General features: G+C 44.5%; 2 protein-coding genes across 2 annotated transcripts; one reads left to right on the forward strand and one right to left on the reverse strand.

The window, feature by feature from the left end:
- Positions 1 to 275: 275 nt before the first annotated feature.
- Positions 276 to 9,970, forward strand: LOC123122308 (pantothenate kinase 2). The gene is made up of 22 exons (XM_044542494.1): positions 276 to 818; positions 1,218 to 1,430; positions 2,009 to 2,064; positions 2,494 to 2,610; positions 2,806 to 2,925; positions 2,987 to 3,081; positions 3,153 to 3,246; positions 3,417 to 3,548; positions 4,222 to 4,334; positions 4,485 to 4,677; positions 5,583 to 5,794; positions 6,274 to 6,315; positions 6,404 to 6,452; positions 7,224 to 7,306; positions 7,505 to 7,621; positions 7,703 to 7,766; positions 8,081 to 8,227; positions 8,348 to 8,494; positions 8,869 to 8,952; positions 9,051 to 9,245; positions 9,354 to 9,425; positions 9,675 to 9,970. The coding sequence occupies exons 1-22, from the start codon at positions 563 to 565 to the stop codon at positions 9,762 to 9,764; spliced, it is 2,691 nt and encodes an 896-aa protein (XP_044398429.1). The 5' UTR covers positions 276 to 562; the 3' UTR covers positions 9,765 to 9,970.
- A 991-nt stretch (positions 9,971 to 10,961) lies between these two features.
- LOC123125245 (glucan endo-1,3-beta-glucosidase, acidic isoform) lies at positions 10,962 to 12,224 on the reverse strand. Its single transcript, XM_044545767.1, has one exon. The coding sequence runs from the start codon at positions 12,139 to 12,141 to the stop codon at positions 11,101 to 11,103; it is 1,041 nt and encodes a 346-aa protein (XP_044401702.1). The 5' UTR covers positions 12,142 to 12,224; the 3' UTR covers positions 10,962 to 11,100.
- Between the last annotated feature and the right edge of the window lie 572 nt (positions 12,225 to 12,796).

Below are 12,796 nucleotides of genomic sequence, written 5' to 3' on the forward strand. Positions count from 1 at the left end.
CAAAGAATAAAACGTGGACTCTCACTACATATGCATTGCTACTATTCACTTTAACATTTTCAGCTTTATGTATCAGACCATATTTTTTTTCTCCAAACACCCGCCTCGGATTCTACTACATCATATTAACCTATATTTTCTGATATCTGGTCCTACATGATATGCGGAGCATCACCTAGAGACTGTTTTTTACAGGTTGGACCTGGCGTCCGTGTGCTTTTTGCACCGAGATCCCCTGGACTTTCCACGCGCACGGCTGCACGCGAGCCATAGTGCCCGCAGTCCGGGACCACGAGTCCACCCAGCCACGCACCCAGTGACGCACGCCGCGAGCGAGGACCCAGCCGATTCCCGATCCATCCCCAACCTGCAGCGTTGCTCCCCACACAAATCGAGTCGAGAATTCCCCTTGAGATCGATCGATCGATCGATCGATTCCGGTTTTGTCCCGCGCTGCTTGGCGATTTTCGATCCCCCCAAAGCAGTAGCCGGCAGGCAGGTGGGCGGTTGGTGGCGGCACTCATCCATCCCCTCCCTCCTACATCCAATCCACTGGCCTGGAATGGCGGCCAATAATAGCGGCAGCGAGCCCCGCATCCCCGAGGACGTGACGCTCGAGGAGGAGGCGGAGGCGGAGGCCAAGGGGAAGGCGCCGGCGGCCTCGTCGGCCACCACCACCACCATGAACCGCTCCGGCTCGCGCCCGCAGCTCGACCTCAGCGGCGCCGCCATCCACGGCACCCTCGAGGACCGCAACCCCACCATCCTGCTGCCCAACCAGTCCGACGACATCTCCCACCTCGCCCTCGACATCGGCGGTACGTCATACGGACCTTGCCTCCGCGCCTCTCCTGCTCAAATTCGCCGCATAAGCGTGCTGAGTGTGGTGGTTACTGTGGAGTGTGGAGGCAGCGCATGAAGAAGGATGCTAGCTAGTTTTCCACTTTTCAGTAAATAAATAACTAAAGATGGGTCGTAATAGTGCATGAAAGATGAAATGCAAGTGGCTGATGCTGGCTCTCCGACTTGGGATTGTCGTGCTACTTGGTACTGATCCTTGTGAAAATAGCCTTATGCGTGCTCTTGCTAATTACTTCCATTAATTGCCTGCATTTGGCTTTTGTGTTTTTGTTCACCACATTGTTTTCTGGCCATCAGTCTGAATGAGAGCTACATACTATTTGTTTAGCAACTGAACTGTATGCTTTCCTCTCTAGGCTCTCTTATAAAGTTGGTGTACTTCTCACGGCATGCGGATCAGCCCACCGAGGATAAACGCAAGCTATCCACCAAGAGAAGGCTTGAGATATTTACCGGTGCCAGGAGGAGTTACCCGGTTCTTGGAGGGAGGCTCCATTTTGTCAAGTTTGAGACTGGGAAGCTAAACGAATGCTTGGACTTTATTTCTTCCAAACAACTACACCGGGGTGGTATGCTAATTTTAGCACTACTTCGTTTCTAATACGAATTGCTGCATTGATATTTTGATAGAAAACAATTCAAATCCTGTACGCTGTGGGTTTTTCATATATTCTGTTCAGTATAATCACATCATGTTAGGATGATATATAGTTTTGTTGTAAAACAAAGGAAAATAACACTCTCTTATAAACATAGTGACAGTATATATATTGGTAGTTATTCAAGTTATTATAACATGCTAATAATTTTGAGGGTGGCTTGGGTGTATTTTTCTTTATTTCTCAGTACTATGTTTTTTCTAATTGGATGTGCTGACATGTTCGTTTCATATTTTATATCTTTATTCTGATGTCATGCTCAAGTTTGTGCGTTTCGTGTTCTTACCTTGCATTCCTCATTGAATTCTATCCATTTTGAAATGTACCATATGTCAAATTTGATGCATATATACATGAGCTTAAACTAAATTCTATAATCTCTTAATTGCTCCCAGCCTCCCATCACTATGTTTCATGTGGTTTTACTGTTTTTTTTTTTACTTTTATCTCCCCTTGCTCTCGCATTGAGTTGTAGTTTTATGCTGCAGGAGTTGATTCACCTTCATGGCGCTCAGGAGCTCAGCCTGATAACATTGTAATCAAGGTAACAACTAATGAGATAACATCATTGACATTTATTGAAAATTGGTTTGTATGCGTGAAAAGTTACCTAGTGCTTGTTATCAGGACGATTGACATTTTGGTTTGCAATGTGTGCTTCCTAATTTGAACAAATGGTTAGTTTTGGTGGTTTTGGTGAATAAGACCCATATTTGTTCCGGCACATGCCACTTCTTTTTTAATAGAAAACAGGCATCTAGCACATAACGCCATAGATGGTCTAGTAGTAAATTATTATGAAATTTCCTTTCCTCTCACAGTAATAAACTTTTGAACGGAAGTATTAGCAAATGGTTGTACTCGTACTATATAGAAGGAAAGTTTTGATGTTGCACCGCTCTTCCTTTTCATGATATGTAACATTAGAAGTTAAAATTCTACTTTTTTACTGATTATGATATTTTCTGGAAAGGCAACAGGTGGTGGAGCATTCAAGTATGCTGATCTTTTTAAGGAAAGATTGGGAGTCAGTCTTGAGAAGGAAGATGAAATGGACTGTCTTGTAGCTGGAGCAAATTTTCTGCTTAAGGTTTTCATTATTTCTAAATTGCAATATCACTATTTTGGCTGCATCCTACTATGCAATTCCATATTGTACATGGTGTTTATAATGGATTGTTCAAAATATTTGTGCCACTAAAGTGTTATTGAACACATCTCATAGGGTGGTCGCATTCAGAAAGTCAAATTACGTGCAAGTTAGTAAGACTTTGTTTTTTGCCAGGCTATACGCCATGAAGCCTTTACACACATGGATGGCCAAAAGGAGTACGTGCAAATTGATCAGAACGATCTGTTTCCTTACCTTCTAGTTAATGTTGGATCTGGTGTCAGCATAATCAAGGTAACTTTAAGGTTGACCCTTTTCCCCTCATTGGATCTTTGCTAATTGTTCTTCTTCAAAGGTTGATGGGCATGGGAAGTTTCAACGAGTAAGTGGAACAAACGTTGGTGGCGGTACATACTGGGGATTGGGGAGGTTAATGACAGAGTGCAAGAGGTGCTATTTTTGTCTGTTCATCGATATCATGTGTTCCTCCATAGAAGTTTGAAATCTTGAATTTGTTTCAGTTTTGACGAGTTACTAGAGCTGAGCCAACGTGGAGACAACAGCACCATTGACATGCTTGTAGGAGATATATATGGTGGTCTGGACTACTCCAAGGTAACTATTAATATTATTAGTTGTTTCACTTTATTATCATAATGTGCACATTGGATTTTGTATGCATTATGAAATTTTCCAGTTGCAAGTGGTATTAGTGGATAACATGTACCGTGTCAAAGTCCCTCATTCTTGTTATGCAATGCACTAATGCTTATGGTGTCTTGCAGATTGGCCTTTCGGCGTCAACAATTGCCTCTAGCTTTGGGAAGACAATTTCAGATAACAAGGAGCTATCTGATTATAGACCCGAGGATATTTCACTCTCCCTCTTACGGATGATTTCATATAATATTGGCCAGGTATCTTGTTGATACAGAAACGCTGAGTAGTTATTGACATAGTATTTTGAACTTCAGACATTGTTGCTTCAAAGTATTTAGAGATTCAAACCTGACAACGTTTGTTGACTTCAAAAGTTTGAGCAAGCGATCCATACAATGAAGCTTGGAAGCTTATCTGAACATAGAGCTGTGTTCTACTTGATTTATTCAGAAACCCAAGTGTCCAACACTGAACAGTAGCATTCTTCTGTGAAAAGAAACAAAATAATGAGTTTCAGCTTGTTTTGTTATCTAGCGATATTGGTAAAAATGTACGCAATTATTCATTAGTACTTGTGGATTTGAAAACAGAAAGAGCCCAGAAGCTGACACTGCAAAATATGATATCAGATGGCAGTGATAAACTATGTATTAGGTTACTCAAAGGTTGACTGCCAGTTAGCATGCTGTTCGGTGAACTCAGATATTTTGTGTTAGTTGTTGTAAGCTAACAGCGATGGTTTCTCTGGGAGCTTACGGCTGAACATATCTCATTAGAAAGTACATATAGCCAAAATCTCCAAAATTCATCTGTGTTTAATACTAGACACTAGGTCTAAGGAGAAACTGGGTGTCCACTGTCCAGTACCAGTTTATGATAGTGCATGCAATATTGCACATTTTAGTGGACTCATTTTCTTCCCTTTTGTAGATCTCCTATCTTAATGCACTTCGATATGGACTCAAGAGGATATTTTTTGGTGGATTCTTCATTCGTGGCCATGCTTACACCATGGACACCATTTCTTTTGCAGTACATTTCTGGTAAACATCCTGAAATCATTTTAGTTTTGGATGTGTTACGGTACTAAAGTAGACATGTAGTTAATTTTGACAATAATTAAATAATACTGCCCCCATATTGTATTTCAATAGTATGTTCCTGAAACAAACATACACTATTGTTTTGATAAGGTCAAAAGGAGAAGCAAAAGCCATGTTTCTGCGTCATGAGGGTTTTCTAGGAGCACTTGGCGCGTTTATGAGTTACGAGAAGCATGGTCTTGATGACTTGAGTGCACATCACTTGGTTGAGCGTTTTCCAATGGGTGCTCCATATGTTGGTGGGAAGATTCACGGGCCTCCTCTGGGGGATCTCAACGAGAAGGCAAGGACATCTATTTCTTATTATCGTTATCTTTATGATTATGTTGTTTTGGTTATTCTGCAGAGCATAACAATCTGTATCGTTATTGATTTTTTACGAGGGAGAACCTTACTCATTTTTGCATTAACAATAGAGTATAATAGAGTACATGATTATCCATGCTAACAACAGCACACCTAGACTGATTTGCAACCTTTGGAAACATACCCTACACATAATTAATGGTCAGCCTCACAACTCAGCTAATTCAGTCAAACTAAGCCACCGAAAGCTGATCAGTGGATAGAATGTTGTCACGCCACTGGAATCTGATCAGCCTCTTCAACTGTCAGCACCCCAAGTCCCTGATGTTTTTCACCCAGGCGACTCACAATCTGTTGCAGTCAAGTTGCTTCTCACGGGAAGCATCCTGGAGATCTCCCATTAGCATACCTTGCCAGTAGTACAAAACACACAAAAAAGCAAACCATGCCCGCTATAGATTTATCCTTTTCTTTTCAGAACATAAAGACTTCCTGGTCTTTCAAATTGCCCAACCTAAAGTTAAACCCACAATATGAATCTCTTTCACGGTCGGTAAGATTTGTTGAATTCAGGCAGAACACTGGAACCAGAAATTAAATTTTTGCTTCACAAATATTACACTGTTTTTGTGGAGACCACCTCCATCTAACTAAAGACACATGTGCACGCACCAACCCCCCAAACAAGTCACTCAAAGCCTTCAGCCTTGTCCTCTATTAGAATAGCTGCTGGAATGAGTCATGTTTTGTCGTCACCATGTTCTATTCTTTGGCACATGGCTAACATTTAAAATTTTAAACTATTCAACATTTTAGCTATTAAATATCGTTCTTTTTGAATTGCAAGATCAATAAATTTTGATATGGAACTCTACTTGTCAGATATCATGGATGGAGAAGTTTGTGCAGAAGGGTACTCAGATTACAGCACCTGTACCCATGGGAGCTCCTGCTACGACAGGCATGGGAGGTTTTGAAAGGCCTACTTCCAAGGGTGACATTTTGCGGTCTGATGCAAGTGCAGCTCTAAATGTTGGTGTTCTCCATCTTGTACCCTCATTGGATGTCTTCCCATTGTTGGAAGACCCAAAGACGTAAGCCACAACTATTTATCTCTCATCTCTACCATGTCTAATATTTTTTTGGAACATCAAAGGGGCTCGGGCCAGGCTAGGTAGTTGAATCCGTTTTTTGGACCCAAAGAAGACCAAGTGAAGTCAAACTATTATAACAAATTCAGTGTGGAAGTTGGAGCTCCACTTCCATTTCCCTACAAATTGAGAAGTTATGAGTCGATGCTTGCCTCCAAAGCTTACAGTTACATAAAACTAATCACTACATTGTGAATCATTTTTCTTTATCTATGGGGCAATAAGTAACTGTGACCCTTCAGCATATAACCAAGATCCTCCCCCCCTCCCCCCCGACATGCGCCCTTTCTGTTCACTGATGGAGTAGAGTCCTTGTTATGTATGGACACTGTATGTAAGCTTGATAGTGAAAGAACAGATGCTATCATGTGCAACGCAACTATACATCGTGTTCATGTTGTAATATGCAGTCTGTACTGCAGGTATGAACCAAACACAATCGATCTCGACCATGACGAATTCAAGTATTTTTCCTTTCCCTTGTCTATGAATACATTATAAGAACTGCATTCTTATGATTCCTTTGGTGGTATCTGAGATTTTCCATGCTAGGTACTGGTTCACCATTTTGTCAGATCATCTGCCAGATCTTGTGGAGAAGGTATGTTCCACTTCTCGCAGATATCCTCCCTGTATACATCTAAATTTTGTTTCACTGCATGACATTGTGATAACAATAGATTATCTGAATATTTATACGTCAATTGATAACTGGGGACCTGTCTGGGTCCATAAATAAGTCTGTCAGCCTGCAACCATGTGTCATGGGGGCCAGCATTGTAGCCACTAGCCATTGCCACAAGTCCAAGGAGAGGCCGGCAAAGTCTGTTAAGGCTTAGAGATAGGCCTTCATGTCTACTTCCTCCATCCCAAAATAAGTGTCGCTGATTTAGTACAAAGTTGTACTAAATCAGCGACACTTATTTTGGGACGGAGGGAGTATAAGATTAATTTCCTGTTTAAAATGTCATTGTTCTACTTTACCAGTTACCACCAAGTCATGCTAACTATTTAAATTAATTACTAAGCAGGCACTCCATCCACATATATATTCCACTAAAAACACTGTTCTTGTTAAGCACTATGGTTTTTTTTCTTCCAAAATCGACGCAGAAGCTTAAGAAGAATACAACCCAGTTAATTAAGGGTGGGTAAAAACCAAATGACCAATACAACAGACTCAACACTTGGTACTTAGCTAAATTATCGTGGAGCCACTACTATTAACATTTAAATTACTAGTGATTCTGTTATCTATGCTAGCTCCTAGATTCACAGTTCTATCGGCGTTAAATTGGTATAGCAATGAATTTAAGTGTACGTGTAAACTTGAAAAGTATCTCGGTGACTAAACACTGCATACTGTTTGCAGGCGGTTGCCAGTGAAGGTGGGACTGATGACGCGAAACGGCGGGGAGATGCGTTTGCGCATGCCTTTTCTGCTCATTTGGCAAGGTACACAATTGTAGTTGCATGCCACTGGTGTTTGGCTGCCACAACTATGGCTTGCCACACTTGCGGTGTCATTTTTCTTGGCCACAACTTAGCCAGTTTTTTTGACATACTTAGCTTACTCTAGGGCTTTGACCAAACAGCCCTAGTGTAAACTGCATTGCACGTTATCGCTCTGTTGCCTTATGTGTTAAAGTTTAGGTTGACTGAGGAGCCTGCTGCTTATGGGAAGTTCGGTTTAGCCAACCTGTTGGAGTTGAGAGAAGAATGTTTGAGAGAATTTCAATTTTTCGATGCATATGTTAGTATCAAGCAAAGGTTAGTTCATAATCTCTTCATGGTTCTCAGTAAATATCTCTACTCTGGCTACTTAAATTGTTTGATGCTTTCTGCATGAAGGGAAAATGAAGCTTCACTGGCTGTTTTACCTGATCTACTCATGGAACTTGATAGTATGGATGAGGTATGAGAGAATGTTTCCCTTCTTTATCCATTGGCACAGCGCGTAGATAAAAAAAAAGTGAGAATTTTGGTTAATCTCACAGCAAAAAAAATAATAACAATTTCATAAACTGCCACACATTGTGTAACTGAGAAGCAGATCTGTTCTGGCCCCACCTGCCAGTGCCACGGTAAACAGTTTTATATTGATTTTTTTGCTTGCATGCTTCTGTGACGGCCACATGCTGCTGGCCGGTAGTTCAGCAATCTACACTCAGTTTCATCTCTAGAATTATGAATTCGTCTAAGTTTTATTTTTTTGCTCGATGTTTTCAGGAAGATAGATTGCTTGCGCTAATTGAAGGTGTTCTTGCTGCGAACATATTTGATTGGGGGTCTAAAGCTTGCGTGGACCTTTACAACCAAGGAACTATAATAGAAATTTATCGCATGAGCCGCAAGAAGATGCAACGTCCTTGGCGGGCAAGTATTCCAAGTCTCAAATTCAAATGTTATTGCAATGCATGAGTTACCCAAATTATATTTTACGAGTTATACTAATACATGACCAGATAATCGTAATGATGGTATCTTTTGTTTCAGATTGATGACTTTGATACGTTCAAAAGCAGAATGCTTAAGAAAGATCAGCCATACAAAAGAGCACTTATTTCGGTTGATAATGCAGGTGCTGATGTGGTCCTTGGAATGCTTCCTTTAGCACGAGAATTTCTACGCCGTGGAGTTGAGGTATAAATTGAGAGTATGAAAATAAGAACACATTTTGCTAGGTTTGCCCCACATTATAGTTTGAATTGAAAAGAACAAACGTCCTGCTGTTTCAAGAGATTGAATCATGGGCCGGGGACAAGCAGTATATTGCATGCTATAGTGTGTAATTTGCATGCTGTAGTGTTGTCCTTAATGGAAAATATGGACTGAGTGCCAGATCTGGAAATTTTATTTTATTTGCATCACCCAGACTGAAAGACTGAATGCCGGAACTGATAGAAAGATGACTTTCGCAGTTTCAGCAACGTTGTGAAATAACCATTCAATGATTACTCTTTCAACTGCTACTCAGACACTCAGCATAAGCTGGTAACCAAATACTGATTCTGCAGGTAGTTCTGGTTGCAAATTCGTTGCCGGCTTTGAACGATATTACGGCTAATGAACTTCCAGAAATTGTAGCTGAAGCTGCAAAGGTACAAAGTGAACGGAAATTTTGTTCTCCTTGGCCATCCTAGCTGTTTTATCTACTGATGCATCTGGCTTCTGCTTTATTGGTTGTTATGTGTCGCAGCACTGTGGTATCCTTCGGAAAGCTGCAGAAGCAGGCGGACTGATAGTCGATGCTATGGCTGGCATCCAAGGTGATACCAAGGATGAACCGGCGTCGGTGCCACTAATGGTCGTGGAGAATGGATGTGGCAGTCCATGCATTGACTTCCGGCAGGTTAGCTCGGAGCTTGCAGCTGCTGCCAAGGACGCTGATCTGGTAAGAAGGCTTTGTATGTAGCTCTTTGAGCTGAATGTATTTTCTTTTGTGCAATAATCAACTGGAGAGTTGTTTCATTTGTTGGTTTTGGCTATGAATGTTATGCAGTTGATCTTAGAGGGCATGGGGCGGTCACTGCATACCAACCTGAATGCCCGTTTCAAGTGTGACGCTCTGAAGGTACTTCTTTTCTACAGTGCTGATTTGTTTGATGTATGATGACAAACTTGATCCTTGTGCTCATACTAAATGGCAGTATAACTTGACTCTAGTGCTACTATTCAAGTGAACCATCTTTGCACTGCGCTCTGCTGGAGATTTATATCCACTCTGTAAATATCGTCGAGCTAACAAGAGCATCGCGCTGAAGCTTTAGACAGTGTTATATTGTACTCAATCCTGAGCTTACCAAACTGACTATATGTGCAGCTTGCGATGGTGAAGAACCAGAGGTTGGCAGAGAAGCTTTTCAACGGAAACATATACGACTGCATCTGCAAATTTGAACCTGTTTCGTGACAGTCCAGAAGACCGGCGGAGAGATTGCTATAGATGGTGTTGTGCTGTACTCAAGAACCATGAAACCATTGTGATTCTAGCACAGCAGCACCAAAGGTTTAGACAGTGTTATGTTGTACTCACTGACCATGAAAACTCGTGTGCTGGCACATGGCATATAAGCTAAAAAAACGATTTATACTGCAAGAACTGAAGATTTGTTTCTACTTGCATGCTGTAGCAAATACTCTTCACAGTCTATGTAGTGTCAACAACTAAAATAAACGCTTTAGTCCCAAACAAGTTAGGGGTACACTAGAGCTGAAACCCGTAAGATGTCGAGACAAACTCATGGTTTTGGTGTGGATAGCCAACTTTCATGCGCCCTCTCCATGGCTAGGTCTGTGGTGTTATACCAGTCCTTCAGTTATCTTTTTAGGGACGTTTCTTATATCAAGTTTGGTCTAAGTTTGGTCTACCTTAACCTCTCTTCTCATTATTAGCATAGTATACCTTGACCACTGGAACTTTTAAAGGCATGTGCTGTATGTACCCAAACCATCTCAAATGAAGTTTTTCTTCAATCGGTTCTACCCCAACTCTATTATGTATATCATCATTTCGGATTTATCATAACATGCGCATCTTCGTTGCACCTAATTATTGAACATGTTGCATTTTAGTCGGCTAACACTCTCTGCCACAGCACAAATCGCCGTCCTATAGAACCTTCCTTTCCTTTTAACTTTTACGGCACTCTCTTGTCACAAATAATGTCAGAAGGTTGGCGGCACTTCATCCATCCGGTTTTGATTCGATGGCTCACATCTTCATTGATATCGACATCCTTATGTAGCATTGACCCCAAATTTCGAAAGGTATCCTTCTGAGGTACCACCGCCCCTGCGTTTCATCTTCATAAGAGTGGCTAAGTTTTGACGTTGGCTCGTCAAGCAGTGACTGAGTTTTAACGTTGGCTCGTCAAGCCTATCACAATCCTCCTCCTTCACTCGGACTTGAGATCAGCTATGTTGTGACAACATAGATGGACTTAGTCAAAGTAGTGTCCTCTGAGTAATTTCCCTAAGATGGTGCTGTACCAGCCAGGGCGTTGCAACATAGTACTAAAGAGTTATAGAGAACAACATTTTTTAGAATGAACAGTGAGGATTCAGTGTAAGTTTCTTCAGCATTGTGAGATCATGATCAACAGGAGAATGCATATGAAATCATAAAGTTCAAGTCGTAGAAATTAACATAACGGGAGATACATGGACAGATCACGCTAGCATATCGGCCAGTTGATCCACAGATCAACAACGTGCAGATCATCTCCATACAAGCAGCTCTACTAGTACTAAGCAAAGTTGATGTTGTAGGCCTTGACGCCGTCGGCCCTGAAGATGCCGAAGTGACGCTCGAACTCGGCGCCGGTCTTGCCGTCCTCGTCGTAGAGGTCGAACAGGAAAACCTCCACGGGCGCCCCTGGCCGGCGCGGCGTGCCGACGCCCCGCGCCGCCCGCTCCGCCATCCTCCCGTTGTACGCCGCCGCGTTCTCCGGCGTCGCGGCCGGGTGCCCCGCGGTGGGCCACCCGGTCTCGGTCACCGCCACGGGCACGCCGCCGAAGCCCTCCCGCTCGAGCGCCGCCACCACCGCGTCCACCGTCGCGTCGAACAGGCCCGCGTACGCCAGCGCGCCGTCGCGCACCACGGGCTCGTCGGAGGCGCCGAGCGCGTAGGCGAGCGGCACGTTGGCCGGGTCGCCCACGTGGCTGATGAACGGGTAGGCGTTGAGCATGAATGGCGCGCCGGTGTCGGCCAGGAGCCGCAGCATGGGCCGGAGCACGTCCATCTGGGCGGCGTCGAACGCGCCGGCCGAGGGCGGGTAGGAGGACGCGAGCACTGACGAGGCGTGCGCGGAGGAGACCTTGACGGCGCCGTCGAGCCCCAGGGAGGCCAGTGCGGCGTGCAGGTTCCGCATGGCCGGCACCAGGTGCGGCGCGTAGAACTGGTTGTTGTAGAGCACCTCGTTGCCGACGGCGAGGTAGCGGAGCCGGCCGGCAACGGGGCCCGCAGCGAGTCCGTTGGACCGCAGCCACTGGAGCGCGCCCTCGGGCCCGGCCGCGGAGAGGAAGGTGAGGTTCTCGTTGGGCACGCCGACCGTGAGGTCGATGCCGGCCGCGGCGAAGGCCGGGAGCACGGCCGGGTCGGGGAGGAAGAGCCGCGCCTTGGTGATCCCGTTACTCCTCAGCAGCGCCGCGGCCGCCTCCGGCGCGGGGAGGTTGCCGCCCACGCGGCCGTGGCACACCCCGATCTTCCCCGGGTCGCCGCCGGCCGCCGCGGCGAGGAGCGCGGCCAGGGCAGCGAGGAGGACGCAGCCGAAACGCAGCGTGGCCATTGTGCGCGTACGTTACGATTCGTCGGTGTTGATCTCGTGATGTTTGTGTTTGGAGTGTTGGACTCTTCCCTCGTCGGTTATATAGAGCTTGTGTTGCCAAGAATGGCAGGAGGGGGGTCACGTAGTACGTTGGTGCAGGCCTGGGTGGGGACGTTGGCGCGAATCTGATCTGAGTTGCTTTTGACGGTTGCCGGGGCGGTACGATCGATTGGACGGGTAGCCGTTAGAGCATATTATAGCCGTTGGCTTTTGAATGGCGATCGAGCTGCACATCAAACGATTTGGTGCTGTCCTGGCCTGGAGGAGGACACGTTGGTCCATGTGGCACCCCGCCGATGTTGCTGGAGCCGCCACTATTGCACCCCACAAGACTGCCGGCGGTGAGCGAGGATGGAGGAGATGCATTGCCAGACGAGGTGTCAGCAGAGCAGAGCGAGCTGCCGTCTTGGCAGTGTTACCCTCTATGGTCTGCAACAAGGTTGTCCGAATCACGATTTTGAATTGGATCGGAATTATAATGGCAATACGGTTCAATCACGAATCGTTTTATCATAACGATAAGCACATTCTACTAATTGTAATTGTAGAATCATTCCAATCAATTCAGATCGTAATATCACATAATTCGCGGTGACCCTCTGTCCCTCGTCTTGCT

This window comes from Triticum aestivum, chromosome 5D, assembly GCF_018294505.1.
Source record: "Triticum aestivum cultivar Chinese Spring chromosome 5D, IWGSC CS RefSeq v2.1, whole genome shotgun sequence".
Classification (NCBI taxonomy): Eukaryota; Viridiplantae; Streptophyta; class Magnoliopsida; order Poales; family Poaceae; genus Triticum; species Triticum aestivum.